The sequence below is a fragment of the Muntiacus reevesi genome, chromosome 4 (assembly GCF_963930625.1).
Source record: "Muntiacus reevesi chromosome 4, mMunRee1.1, whole genome shotgun sequence".
Classification (NCBI taxonomy): domain Eukaryota; kingdom Metazoa; phylum Chordata; class Mammalia; order Artiodactyla; family Cervidae; genus Muntiacus; species Muntiacus reevesi.
This window is the reverse complement of record NC_089252.1, coordinates 147,048,281-147,061,340: the sequence shown is the minus strand read 5'-3', so window position 1 is coordinate 147,061,340 and position 13,060 is coordinate 147,048,281. Positions and strand designations below refer to the sequence as shown.

Sequence of the window (13,060 nt, the reverse complement as noted above, 5' to 3'; positions counted from 1 at the left end):
ACCCCACATGCCTAACAGTGCAGCCAAAAAAAAAAAAACAACCTTTTTTTTTTTTAAAAAAAAAAAAAGAATACTTGCATGGTTTGTCCTACCCTGCTAGTTCTTTCACAAATATTCATCTATGGAGATGGAGACAAAAGGACTACATTCTTTAAGGGTTCATAACTATAGTCTCCTATTTCAGTACCACATGGCTAGCAGTAAAGGACCCATGGAGTTAGTTAACACAGAGACTGGGTTTGAATCCTGACTCCACTATTTACTAGAGTACGATCTTGTGCAAGTTATATGGCATCTCTGGCTTTTCTATTTCCTCATTTATAAAATAGGGATAATAAGACCATTTGCCTCACAGGATAGGATAGTATGGGCTTCCCTGGTAGCTTAGATAGTTAAGAATCTGCCTGCAATGCAAGAGACCCAGGTTCAATCCCTGGGTGTGGAAGATCCTCTGGAGAAGGGAATGGCAACCCACTCCAGTATTCTTGCCTGGACAATCCCATGGACAGGGAAGCCTGGCGGGCTATAGTTCATGGGGTCGCAAAGAGTCAGACACAACTGAGCAAGTGCATAACACCACTACAACCATAGGATCGAAGACCAGTAAAAAGCGCATATTCTGTAAAGAACAAACTACTGGTTACCAGTGGGGAGAGTGAAGGGGCAATATAGGGGTGGGGGAAAGAATGGTTTTTATGGGATTATTTGAAATCGTGTGAAACTTAAAAATTGCACAGCACTATAGAATTTAAAGGCATTCATTTTTTTAAATGAAAAAAAAATTAAATGGTTCATTTTTTTAAAGTGCATGTTCTACAGCCAGGTTCCCTGGATTTGTATCCAGGTTCTACCACTTTCTATCTGTGTGACCTTAAGCACATTAATCTCTCTGAACCTCAGTGTTCCTGTCTGTAGAATGGCATTAGTACATCGTAGGGTTATCACAAGAAGAGACATAAAGAACTTATAAGCACACCTGACCCATAGTAAACATTTAATAAATGTTAGTTATTTTCATTTATGAGGTGAAATGTGATAATGTAGGGGGAAGGATTGGAAGTTTGGCATCAGCATATACAAGCTATTATACATAGGGTGGATAAACAACAAGGCCCTATTGTAAAGCACAGGGAACCATATTCAATATCCTGTGATAAACTATAATGGTCAAGAATAAGAAAAATAATATATAACTGAATCACCTTGCTGTACACTGGAATACAACACTGTAAATAAACTACCATAAGATTTTTTTTAATATTAAATCAAAAAAAATGTGATAAGGTAAAGCACTCAGCACAATGCTGAGCACATAGTAAGTATGCAATACACAGTAAATTTTTATTTCCAGTACAGTATGAAACTTAGAAAAAAGGAGCTATAAGCAGCTGAAGAGAAGAGATAATAAGGCCCCTGAGCTGCCATCAACAGGCCTTGGAATCAGAAGGTCAAGAAAGCAAAAGGCATCACCTCACCTTGAATTCAGAGGAGACCTGAACCCTTGGAACCTCCCAGCCTTGGCTTCAGCCTGTCCACTTTCTGTAGGGGTGGGGTTGGCTCTCCATCTAATGCTTTCACTGGATTTTGTCTCTCTCCTCTAGACTCTCCAGGGCAATGGTTGTCAACCCCAAATGACTTTGTCCTGGGAGACATTTAGCAACACCTGGAGACATTTTGGGCTTCCCTGGTGCTCAGATGGTAAAGAATCTACCTGCAATGCAGGGGACGTTTTTGGCTGGGACAACTCAGGGTGCTTTGGACACCTCACAGGGAGAGGCCAGGGATGCTGTTAGACATCTCCTGGGTGCACAGGAGAGCCCCCACCACAAAGCATTAGCTACTCCAAAATGTCATTGGTTCCCAGGTTGAGAAATCCTGCTCCAGAGGTAAGGAGATCATCACTTGATTAGCAGGAAATGGGTGGGGAAGGGGATGAAGCAGGGATGTGGGGAGAGGGCGCAGATCCTTGCTGGAAGGGCCAGGGAACAGGGGAGGCAGCCCCTCTGCAACGCACAGAAGGGACCCCAGCACCCCTTTCTCCTCAGTATCGGAGACTAAAGGAAACCAAGAAACAAACTAAGAAGATGGATCAACTTCTTTGTATGTCTTATATATTTAATTAATAAATAGGTTTTCTTCTTTAAACACAGAACATATAACAGATTGAAACACTCCCCCCTCCCCCCAGTTCCAAAGACAAGAGTCTATAAAACAAATGCCAGCTATACTGCCCTAAGGGCAGAAAAAGTCTGGTGACCCCCACCCAGCCCTGCCTCCTGCAGCACCACCACCCCCACACTGCAAGAGAAGGGGGTCTGGGGCTTCTCCCTTGGACCCTGGGGACTCAGGTGAGAAGCATGCGAATGTATGATGTCACCTCTCCATGAGGCATGGGCTATGCAAAGATGAGGTTTCCTTCTCAGTGGCTCTGACCAGCTCCTGCCTTCTGATTTCAGTTACCAGTTATGAAGCACCTGGGCTCAGCTCCCAAGAGAGCTGCCTCTTGGCTTCCGCACTCTCCACTCCTCTGCAGCCTCCTCAGAGGGGAAGGGAAGGGCTCAGGGACCCCTCCCATCCCCTGGCCTGCATGGAAACGCTGTGTGGAAGAGGCATGATGCTGAAGTGAGGCTCCTGTAGGCCCCCAACCAAAGCCGTGAGGCCAGCATGCCCCCCAAACCCCCACACCTTTTCTGTCACTGGAGCAGAGGGCACTGGGGCAGCCGCCCCCTCCACCACCTAGTGCCTGGCTTGGGGTGTGATGGTTCTTTCTCAGTGTCAGGTCCTCAAGCCGGGCCTGGCTCTTTCCTTGTCTCGTTCCTGTCTCCTTCCGAGCCCTCACCGTGGCCATCTGAAAATCTCATGTCCAGAGTCCTAAATTGTCTCCTCCTCCCTCTCCCCGTGCCTCTGCAACCCAAGGGAGGAAGTGGGAGGTTGTCTCCCTTCTCCAACCCCCACTTCACATAATGGAACAGCTTTTGGCCTTTTCCTTCTTGAAGGTGGAAGAGATGAGTTCAGAACGGCTGGGGAGGTGGAGCAGCCGCTTGGAGAGGCTTCGGACAGGGCTCTTCGGGGGCATTGGGCTGGGTTTGTTCAGACACACCATGGACGCCGTCCGGAAGATGCTGTGGATACTCTTCTCGGAGGTGAAAGCCGAGCCTTCCAGGTATATTTCTGCACCCAACTGCTTGGCAATGGCACAGCCCTGCAGGGGAAGTGAGGTCATCCATGGAGTGATTCAAAATAGCTCTGAAACCCTGCTTTCTCAGGTTAGTGGTCCTCCCCAGAGCTGCTCCAAGGGACCCAACTGCCAGGCTCCCACCACCACCCTCTACTGATTATTTTCTGAAGGTGAAGCCTGACTGCACCTTAAAGTCACCTGGAACACTTTTAAACCATATTGATGCCAGAACAAGTAAATTGGAATTTCTGGGGATTAAACCTAGGAATTAGTATTTTAAAGAACTACTCAGATGATTGTAATGTGAAAGACTGGTTTAAAGAAATGATCCTTACCTTCCCATATACATAAAAAATTGCCCAGGGACTTAATTTATAATGTAACTCCCATACTTTTCTCCCAGAATGACTCTGCAGATAAGGAGTCAGGAATTCTAACAAATACCTCTAGTGATTCTAATGAAGGTGGTCCATACATACACACAATAAACCCCCTGAGAAGCACTGGCACACACAGGAATGGCTCACCTGAAAAACTATAGTATGTGCCTGCATGAATGCTAAGTCACATCAGACGTGTCCAACTCTGTGCAACTCTATGGATTGTAGCCCACCAGGCTCCTCTGTCCATAGGGTTCACCAGGCAAGAATACTGGAGTGGGTTAGCCATGCTCCCCTCCAGGGGATCTTTCTGACTCAGGGATGGAACCCATATCACTTATGTCTCCTGCACTGACAGGCAGGTTCTTTACCACTAGTGCCACCTGGGAAGTAAGAATCTGAGCAAATTGGTACCCACTACCTCTATCCAGGTAACTCGTTTGCTGATTATAGATGGTCCCCCAGAATACCAGTTCTCTCTTGCTATAGTGAAAGAGTGTGGGCAAGAGCCATTTTTCAAGCCCTCTCCTGTACCTTCCCCAGGTCAACTCCCAGCCCACACATGGGCACACACACACACCTGCTCATAAGAGATGGGTGCCTGCTTCTGGTGTGACAGCTCCATCAGAGTGCTCAGGTCTGTTCGCAGGTCTGTCTTGCAACCAATAAGCAAGACACGGGTGCTGGGACAATAGTCAAGGATTTCCGTCCTCCACTGAAGAGCCACGCAAGAAGATAGGAAGGCGGAAGGAAGGAGAGTCAGTGGCTGACGGACACTCGGAGGAACCCAGCTGGCAACATCACATACACCATTCCGCTTATCCCCAGCCCAGCTCTCCCTGTGAGTCACAGCATCGCCACTGCACTAATTACATCATCTTCCTGCCCATGAGGCCTTTGGGGCCACAGGAGTGCTGACCCAAGAGCCTGTCCCCAGATTCAACGGCCCAGTCTCCAAAGAGAGCACAGGGACAAATCTCTCACTCTCCGCCAAGCAGATGGGGCATGGGTCTACCCCCTCAACCCAAAGGGCTGCACATGCCCAGAAAGCCAAGAAGAAGCCAACCAGGCTCTTTCCAAGGGAAGGAGATAATCCCGGAGTCTTCTGGGAAACTGGGCTAGTTCCACAAGGTTTCCTGGGACTCCTCAGTATGGGTGGACCTTACTACCATGACCGAGGCATTTCCTACCAGCAGTTCAGCTCAGGCCTTCCTGGCTGACGAAGTCCCAGAAGGCCTGGGATCAAGGTCTGTAAAGCTGCCACCAAACGGCCCCTTCTCCAACCCTCAAACCATATCACCAGAAAGTTCTCTAATCTCAACCTTCACTTCCTGAATCGCCAACACCACCCTCCCCTGCTGGGCCGCTGACAGGTCAGTGCAGGATAGGGCAAAGGCAGGATGAAGAGGGACTGGGGATCTGGGTTTAGTCCCAGCGCTTAGTCACTCAGTTGTGTCTAACTCTGCAACCCCATGGACTGTGGCCTGCCAGGCTCCGGTGTCAATGGGATTGTCCAGTCAAGAATACTGGAGTGGGTTACCATGTCCTCCTCCAGGGAATCATCCCGATCCAGGAATTGAACCCGTGCCCCCTGCATTGGTAGGCGGATTCTTTACCACCAAACCACCTGGGAAGCCCCTCTGGTCCCAAAACTGTAGCTAATGGTGTGGCCTTGGGCAAATCTCTTCCTTCCCTGGCCTCAATTTCTTCCTACTAAAGAGGGGTTAGATGACAAGGTCCCCAAGATTCCTTTTTGTTCTCCAGCTGAGCTAGAGATGGTAGAATTCATTTAGTCTTACCTTCTTGAGTGCACTGTCCACAGTCTCTGGACGGCTGATATCAAAGCACAGTAATACTGCGTCCGAGTCACTGTAGCAGAGTGGACGGACATTGTCATAGTAGGGAGACCCTGGTAGCGGGGAAAGAGAACTGATGGTAAATTGTGGCACTTTCCCTCCCCTAGAGGCCTAAACCTAAAGAGCGCTGCGAACACCACACTCGGTCCCTTAAGGGAGAAGGCCCCACCTATCTCCCAGGGAAACGTGCTGCAACTGGAAGCTTGGGACCTGACCACCTGCCACGAGACGGTGCAAGAAGGTCATTTTCCTTAATCCTGAAAAAGGGAAAGAGGTCAAAATAAAAGGGAGGTGAAGTATAATCAGGCCCTGTCTGGGTCTCCTACAGTGGGCTTCATTGAAGGTCCACCAGTTTTCTGAGTCCCAGGGGAAGCAGCTCCTACCCCTGCAGAGAGACAGACCTTATTTAAGGTCTCTTTTCTAGAGTCTGCCTGCTGTCCAACCTCTGCTCCTGGCTTCTGCTCCAGGGTCTCCCCAGTGAAGAAACACATCTGCCTGTTATATAACTGGCTGCCCTGCTTCTTTGCCATGGGGTCAGAACTCTAGGAGGGGAGGGAGAGCATCAGGAATTCAGGGTCCCACTGCTCCTCCCACCCAAATCAACTTACACTGAAATGGGCAAAAGGAAAGCTGCAGCCCCCTGTCCCAAGATCTCAGGGAGGCATTAAAGACAGCAGCACCAACAGCTGGGATTTAGAGGCTCTCGAATAAGGGGACTGGGACGGGAGTAGGCAGTGCAGACCCAGGTGGTCCAATGTGGGAGAAGGCTGGGGGTTGAACCTGCCCCCCTCCACCCTGGGGAGGGAACAGTAGCAGCTTTGGAACCCAGACAATCCGTGCTCAGAATAGCAAGCAGCCCCTCTCCCTGAACCGCAATCGCCATGGAAACTGGGGGGAATCCAAGCTGAGGCAGGGGGTTGGTTGTTCAAAAAAAAAAGGGAGTAGAGGGGAGTTGGGATAACTGCCTGCTCCTTCAGTAATCGGCCCCCTTCCCTCTCTGGGGGATGAAGTGGGGTCTCATCACAGTATCACTGAGCAGAGAACACTGCAGCACTGGGGAAGGAGGAGGAGAGGAGGCCTCCTTTCTGGCTCTGAGCGATCCCCCTCCCCTAAGACCAGCAAGTGAATAATGGCCCCAGTGCTGGGAAGCCCCATCCCACACACCCCTGCCATTCCTCCTCCCTTATGGGCATCTCATTTGAAAGAGGGAGTTTGAGGCTGAAGGATAGCCGGCATCCTTTTGGAACTTGGGGGGTGGGGATGCGGCACAGGGAATAGAGACCACCTTGCTGATTTTCCATTATCTGGATCGGGATTCAAGAACTGCATTCTGACTGTGGGAGGAGGGGGAGGGGCTCTTTGGGGGTGGTGGTAGTGAAAAGAGATGAGCTGCAGTAAGATTCTGGGAAGATTGAGAGGTGGGCAGGGTACAGCAGATGAAAAACCATATATCATGCAGCCAAGCTGCATTCCAGCTCAATCCAGCCAGCATAGCACAGTCCGGATAATCAGAATCCTGGCTCCCCACCCCTGGAACTGCAACAGAGGGAAGCATACCAGGTGGAGGAATTTCTGTTCTGTTTTGGGGAGTGGGGAGCAAGGGAGACGTCTCATTTTCTGATTATCCATCTCCTACCTCCAATCTTTCCAATCCTCAAAATTGGATGATGGGAATAATAGCTCTTTGGAGGAGTAGGATGGCATATTTATATGTAACAGGAAACCCCTGGTGATTTATAGTTCCTCCTTAAACTCAGCATATTTGAAGAGAAATGGATTTTATTTTCTTTCTCATATTTCTGGCTTTCAGTCCTGAATTATGATTCTGAGCTCAGTCTATTTTAAAAGGGCTGGGGTAAAGAGATAATGGAAAGGGGGTCAGAGTGAAAAGCAAAGGATAGCCTAGCACTGAAGGTCTAGGGATGAGAGACTTAAAACATTGCTTTCCACATTCCAGAAAGATAGAGCATCTTCTACCTCAGCCTAGTCAGAGCCAACACCCTCTGGCTATGCACAACATGACAATGACCCATATTGAGCCCCCACCCTCCAAAACACTGACGATGCATCGCTTCATCCCTCAGCCGCAGAGGTATGACAGTGGGGCTGAGCTGCGGCAGGCAGGCAGGCAGCAGTGGCCAGAGATAAAATGCAGAAGAGAAAATTGAGTCAGGAGCAACATTTCCCCCAAAACAGACTTGTCTCCCTGCCTCAACCACAACTGCCTCCTGCCACAACCAGCACTGCCTCCTGCCTTTTATTTGGCTTTGCTCTGGGGCAGTGAAGGCTGTGAGTGCATGTGTTGGGTGGCAGAGAGTGGAAACGGAGAAGCCCTAACTGCCTCCTCCAGTAGTCTTCTGAGGTCCATTCACCTCCCCATTCCAGCTCTCTAAAGGATGGAGCCAGACCAAGAGAAGTGATAGCTTCTGGGGTTCATCCACTCTGCACCCCTGGATGAGCCAACTGAATTAGCCAAGACCTACCCCTACCAAAGAATCTTCAGGTCCCTTTCTTTCAGTTTCCGGGCAAGCATCATACTCCTTCTCCCCATCAAAGAGAAAAACAATTTCTAAGAGACAGCAACTGCGACAGACCAATGGGGGTGGGAAAGGGGCACTTGGGGCCAGCAGTCTTACCTGAAGTGTCCCAGAGACTGAGCTCCACTCTCTGTTCCTCTGTCTCCAAGCAGGCTGTGTAATTCTCAAATACAGTGGGCACATATGTCTGTGAAAAGAGAGGAACTATTCACACCTTGGACGTACCACCCCTCAGAACCCTCCAGCTAGTGCTGGCTACACAAGAAGCCACTCACTCGGTTGAGACACTAAAGTGGCAGGAAAGGAGAGGATACCTGGGGCAGGAGGGACCACATGGGACAGGAGGGAGGGGTGTAGAGGCTCAGGCACTTTGCTCCATCAAAGTGAGAAATGTAAAAGACTCCCTGCCAGGGACAATCTCCCCATATCCTAGATGTTCAGGGAGACACCACACACACACACACACACACACACACACACACGGATTCCTCTTGTCCCCAGATTTGCCTGTCTCCAAATTTCAGAGCCACAAATCAATTCTAGCTCTTTTTCTCCCCACAAGTCCCTTGGACCAGCAGGGCAGCAGAAGCCTGCCTAGGGATAAGCACATAGAATAGGTGACGGGACCGGCAGGTATTACGTCAAGAAGAAACCCCTGATTCTCAAATGCCTCCAGTTCCCTTTCCCAAGAGCAGACTCCAGGATGAAGAGAGGTAGGAGGGGATTTGATCAGGGACCTATGGGTGAAGAGGTGAGGAGGAGCCAGCTGGGCGGCAGAAGTGGAACAGGTCTCAGGGGAAGCCAACGCAGGGCGGTCCTCCAGCCAGAAAGCTGCTGAGGATGGGGAGGGGTGGGGTGGGATGAAACAGCTCCCCTGGGCAGGTGGGAATCTACCCGCAGCAGCAGGCGGTCAAAGAGGAAAGGTGGCCAGCGGGCGGGCGAGCAACTCACCTCGGGATAGCAGTCCTTCGCCAACACCTGTAACATTGCTGTCTTCCCACACTGCACATCCCCCACCAGAACGAGCTTACATCTGGCCACAACTGGCTGGGGGGCCCGTCTCTCCTTCATGGCTGCAGCCTCCGCGGGACCTGGACTCGGATTCAGAAAGGAGAGGGTTACGCCAGGTGCGTCTCCGCACTCTACCCAGCCGGATTCCCTGCCTCTCTCCAACTGAGAAAGAGGCCGGTACGGCCACCTTATATTGCCCTGGCTGAGCCAATCACAAGAGGAGGCGGACTCTGTCACAGCCAATCCCTGAAGTGGGATCCCCTCCAGCAGCCAATGGCAGGAGGATCTGAGTCAGAACCCTCTTTTTCCCTTCCCTTTCTCTTAAAGCTGCACCGTTTCTTGCTTCCTCTGAAAGGGAATTCCCACGTTGTTTTGCGTTTGTATTGGGGTTGGGGTGGGGGGAAATGAACCAAAATTTAATGGTCTTGAGTGTCCACCAATTAGTGTCAAAAACAATAGACTAGCCAAGAATGTGGATAGTGAAGTCAAGTTGGAGTTGTCCCAGGAGAACAGGACTTGCCTAAATTGTAGACTGGTGGCACTTCCTTGGGGAAGGAGTGGTTCGAGAAATCTCTGGCCCCTTTGTACCATCTAATCCCCACTGGAACCACTTCCCACTTCTGGCTTCTCTTCCCAGAAGCTCCTGCTGGACCCCCTTATCAACTCGGTTGGACCCCTTTCAACGCACAAGTCTCTTCCTCAGAAATCACCTTCACTAAAAAGTACATAAATTGAACAACCTTCTTGCGTCATCTGGAAAAAACCCACAGAGCTTCTGACCTAGAGATGGGCACAGAGAAAGCAATGAGAGAGTCTGGCAAGTGGGGAGGGCATGAAGAGGGCAAAACAAACAAAGTCGCTGTCTGTTTGGCCGGACAACCTCTCACCCCAGGCCTGGCAGGAGCTGCTCTAGGGGTGATTGTTCTGCCTCTTGGGTTCAGCTTCCTGGATGAATCAGGCACAGGTCCAGTTTCAGGTTGACACCTACTGACGCTGCCTTACTGCATGTGTCAGCTGGTCGAAGTCCAGACTGGAAGAATGGGCCTGGGACTTTGGGATTCGGAAGCTGAAGGGCAAAATGAGGTTGAGATGAGCTACGTAACTGCCCACCAGCCCTTGGCCCTCAGAGCCCTTCATGTTACCACCTCTCCACTAGACAGAACCAGCTTGAATAACCCACTGATTATTCAGGAACCAAAACAGTCTAGATGAGGCCTCCTGGGGGATCAGGGATTGAAGTGAGATTGACCCTGGGCAAAAGCAGAGCACTCCAGACTTCTTCTCTAGGTCCCTTCACCTTGTCAAGCCCAGTGCCTCTGGAGCACGGCCTGAGCCCTATTCCCTTTGAGCTTTACTCTGACTTGCCATCACTGCGGCCCCACTGGGGCCGGGGAGAGGGGTATGTTCCCTGTTACATGGAATGTTTATTTATTTTTTTTTAATATTTATTTATTTATTTGCACCAGGTCTTTACTTGCGGCATGCAAACTCTTTAGTTGTGGCATGTGGGATCTAGTTCCCTGACCAGGGATCAAACCCGGGTCCCCTGCACTGGGAGCATGGAGTCTTAGCCACTGGACCACCAGGGAAGTCCCTACATAGGATGTTTAAAATCTTCCCTGGTCCCAAAGGGACAGATTTCTAAGCGTAAGATTGCCAATGCCCTCTATAGACAGGAGAATGGAGAATATTTTGAGAATGTCGCCTAACCAGTGTGCGTGCATGCTAAGTCGCTTCAGTCTTCAGTGTCTGACTCTTTGCAACACTATGGACTGTAGCCCACCAGACTCCTCTGTCCATAGCATTCTCCAGGCAAGAATACTGGAGTGGGCTGCCATGCCTTCCTCCAGGGGATCTTCCTGACCTAGGGATTGAAACTGCATCTCTTATGTCTCCTGCATTGGCAGGTGGGTTCTTTATCACTAGCACCACCTGGGAAGCTCCAATAGTGTTGGTCAGTCAGTCGTGTCCGACTCTTTGGGACCCCACGGATCCCACAGACTGTAGCCAGACAGGCTCTTCTGTCCATGGAATTCTCCAGGTAAAAATACTGGGGTGGGTAGTATTCCCTTCTCCAGGGGACCTTCCCCACCTAGGGATCGAACCTAGGTCTCCTGCATCTAGTCCAGGTTGCCTGGCTGAGGGTCCTCTGCCCTAAGGCCACCCTTCCAGGGATCAGGGATCACTTCAGGGAATCTCCAGGGTAGAAAGACAGTTACCAGGTGATACCATTAGCTGGTTACTCTCCTCTCCCAGACAGGCTCTCTGGCAGCTTCTTTCCCCTACTATTCCCCAGGTCTCATCCTCAGCCCTAAGATAATGTTCTGTCTATAGAATTTGTCCTCTTCCTGCCCTTTTGCAGCAGCCTGACAGCCTCTCTGAGCTGCCCATAAACATGGTTTGGGAGTGTTCCAGGAATAGCTGTAAGATCACAGACTGCCTCAGCCTGGAATCCTCTCCCTCAGCATGACTTTTTCCTGGTGTCTCCCTCCCTCCACCTCATCCGAACTCAGTTCTGGAAGCACCAGTGGGGTTCCCATACAGCCTCTTAACCCTTAACTGGGTTCCCTCCAATGGCAGCCCCAAAGGCTTTAGCCCTCTCTCTCCCCCATGTTCTCTCCCAGCCTCCCCCTACATGCACCCCCTCCCGAGGCACTCCAAATAATCTTCAAATAAGTAAAAACTGTTCTTGCTATGCAAACAACTTCCTCTAACTTCTAACAAGATTGCCACTCCTGAGGTCCACTGAGATAGAAATCCTGGGAACTGGTGCTAACACTGCTTCTTCCCTGAGTGGTTGCATTTTAGGGGAGGAAAGCAGAAATCCTGAGCTGTGAGATGGAGCGGCCCCCATCATTGGGCCTCCTGGGGATCAGGGATGAAGTAAAACTGACCTTGAGCAGAAGGGAGAGCTCTCCAGACTTCTTCTCTAGGTCCCTTCACCTTGTTAAGATGTGTCTCTGAAGACATTTTGTGGGTCACATGTTTATGAATTATGGTGAGACATGTAGGGTGTGGGGTGTGTGTGTGTGTGTGTTCAGAAGGCAGTGTGGCAACATGAAAGGACGATGGAGCCAAAATTCAGCTGGTCTGGGTATTGGACCAGCTCTGTCCTCAACAAGCTGTGTGTGTTTGGGTTAATCTCTCTGGGCCCCTAGTTCCTTGAATGTAAGGTGAGGGGTTTGGACTAACGAAGGGGTTTTTAGCCTTTCTTTTTTTTTTTTTTTTTTAGCAGTTAGACTCCCTCCCCCAAGTTTGTTTAAACCTCTTCTATGTATCTTTATTTAAAAATCCAAAGCCAGAGTAATAAATTTATAAGGTTGTTTTTTCCTATAAGACTGACTCTTTGCAACCACGTGGACTGTAGCCTGCCAGGCTCCTCTGTCTGTGGAACTCTCCAGGCAATAATACTGGAGTGGGTTGCCATTCCCTTCTCCAGGGGATCTTCCTGACCCAAGACTCAAATCCAGGTCTCCTGCATTGGCAGGCAGATTCTTTACCACCGAGCCACCAAGGGAGCCCTCCTATAAGACCAGGAAAATTTTAAACAAGGTTATACTTGAAAACATTATCCTAAGGTGAAAGAAGTTAGTCACAAAAGGCCATATATTATATGATTTCACTTGTATGAAGTATCCAGAAAAATCCAAAGACACAGAAAAGGGATTAGTAGTTGTCTAGGGCTATAAAGGTTGTAGGGGAATCTAGAATGTCTGCTAATAGGTGCGAGGTTTCTTTTTGAGGTGACAAAAAAACTCTTCTAAACTTGATTGTGGTGATGGTTGTACAACTCTGTGAATATACTAAAAAACCACTGAATTGTTTTAATTGGTGAGTTGTATGGCATGTGAATTATATCTTGATAAAGCTGTTACTTTTTCTGAAATTTTATTTATTGATTTATTTTTGGCTGTGCTGGGTCTTTGTTGCTGTGTAGGCTACTCTCTAGTTGCAGTGAGCGGGCTTCTTATTGCAGTGGCTTCTCTTGTTTCTGAGCACAGGCTCAGTAGTTGTCGTCACAGGCTCAGCTGCTCCTCGGCATGTAGGATCTTCCCGGACCAGGGATGGAACCCATGTCTCCTGCATTGGCAGGTAGAT

The 13,060-nt window shown here is 49.6% G+C and overlaps 1 protein-coding gene across 1 annotated transcript; it reads right to left on the bottom strand.

The window, feature by feature from the left end:
* Window positions 1–2,089: 2,089 nt before the first annotated feature.
* On the bottom strand, window positions 2,090–9,114 carry RND1 (Rho family GTPase 1). The gene is made up of 5 exons (XM_065932141.1): window positions 8,903–9,114; window positions 8,051–8,138; window positions 5,358–5,467; window positions 4,139–4,273; window positions 2,090–3,202 (listed from the first exon to the last, which is right to left on the bottom strand). The coding sequence occupies exons 1-5, from the start codon at window positions 9,020–9,022 to the stop codon at window positions 2,957–2,959; spliced, it is 699 nt and encodes a 232-aa protein (XP_065788213.1). The 5' UTR covers window positions 9,023–9,114; the 3' UTR covers window positions 2,090–2,956.
* Window positions 9,115–13,060: the final 3,946 nt, after the last annotated feature.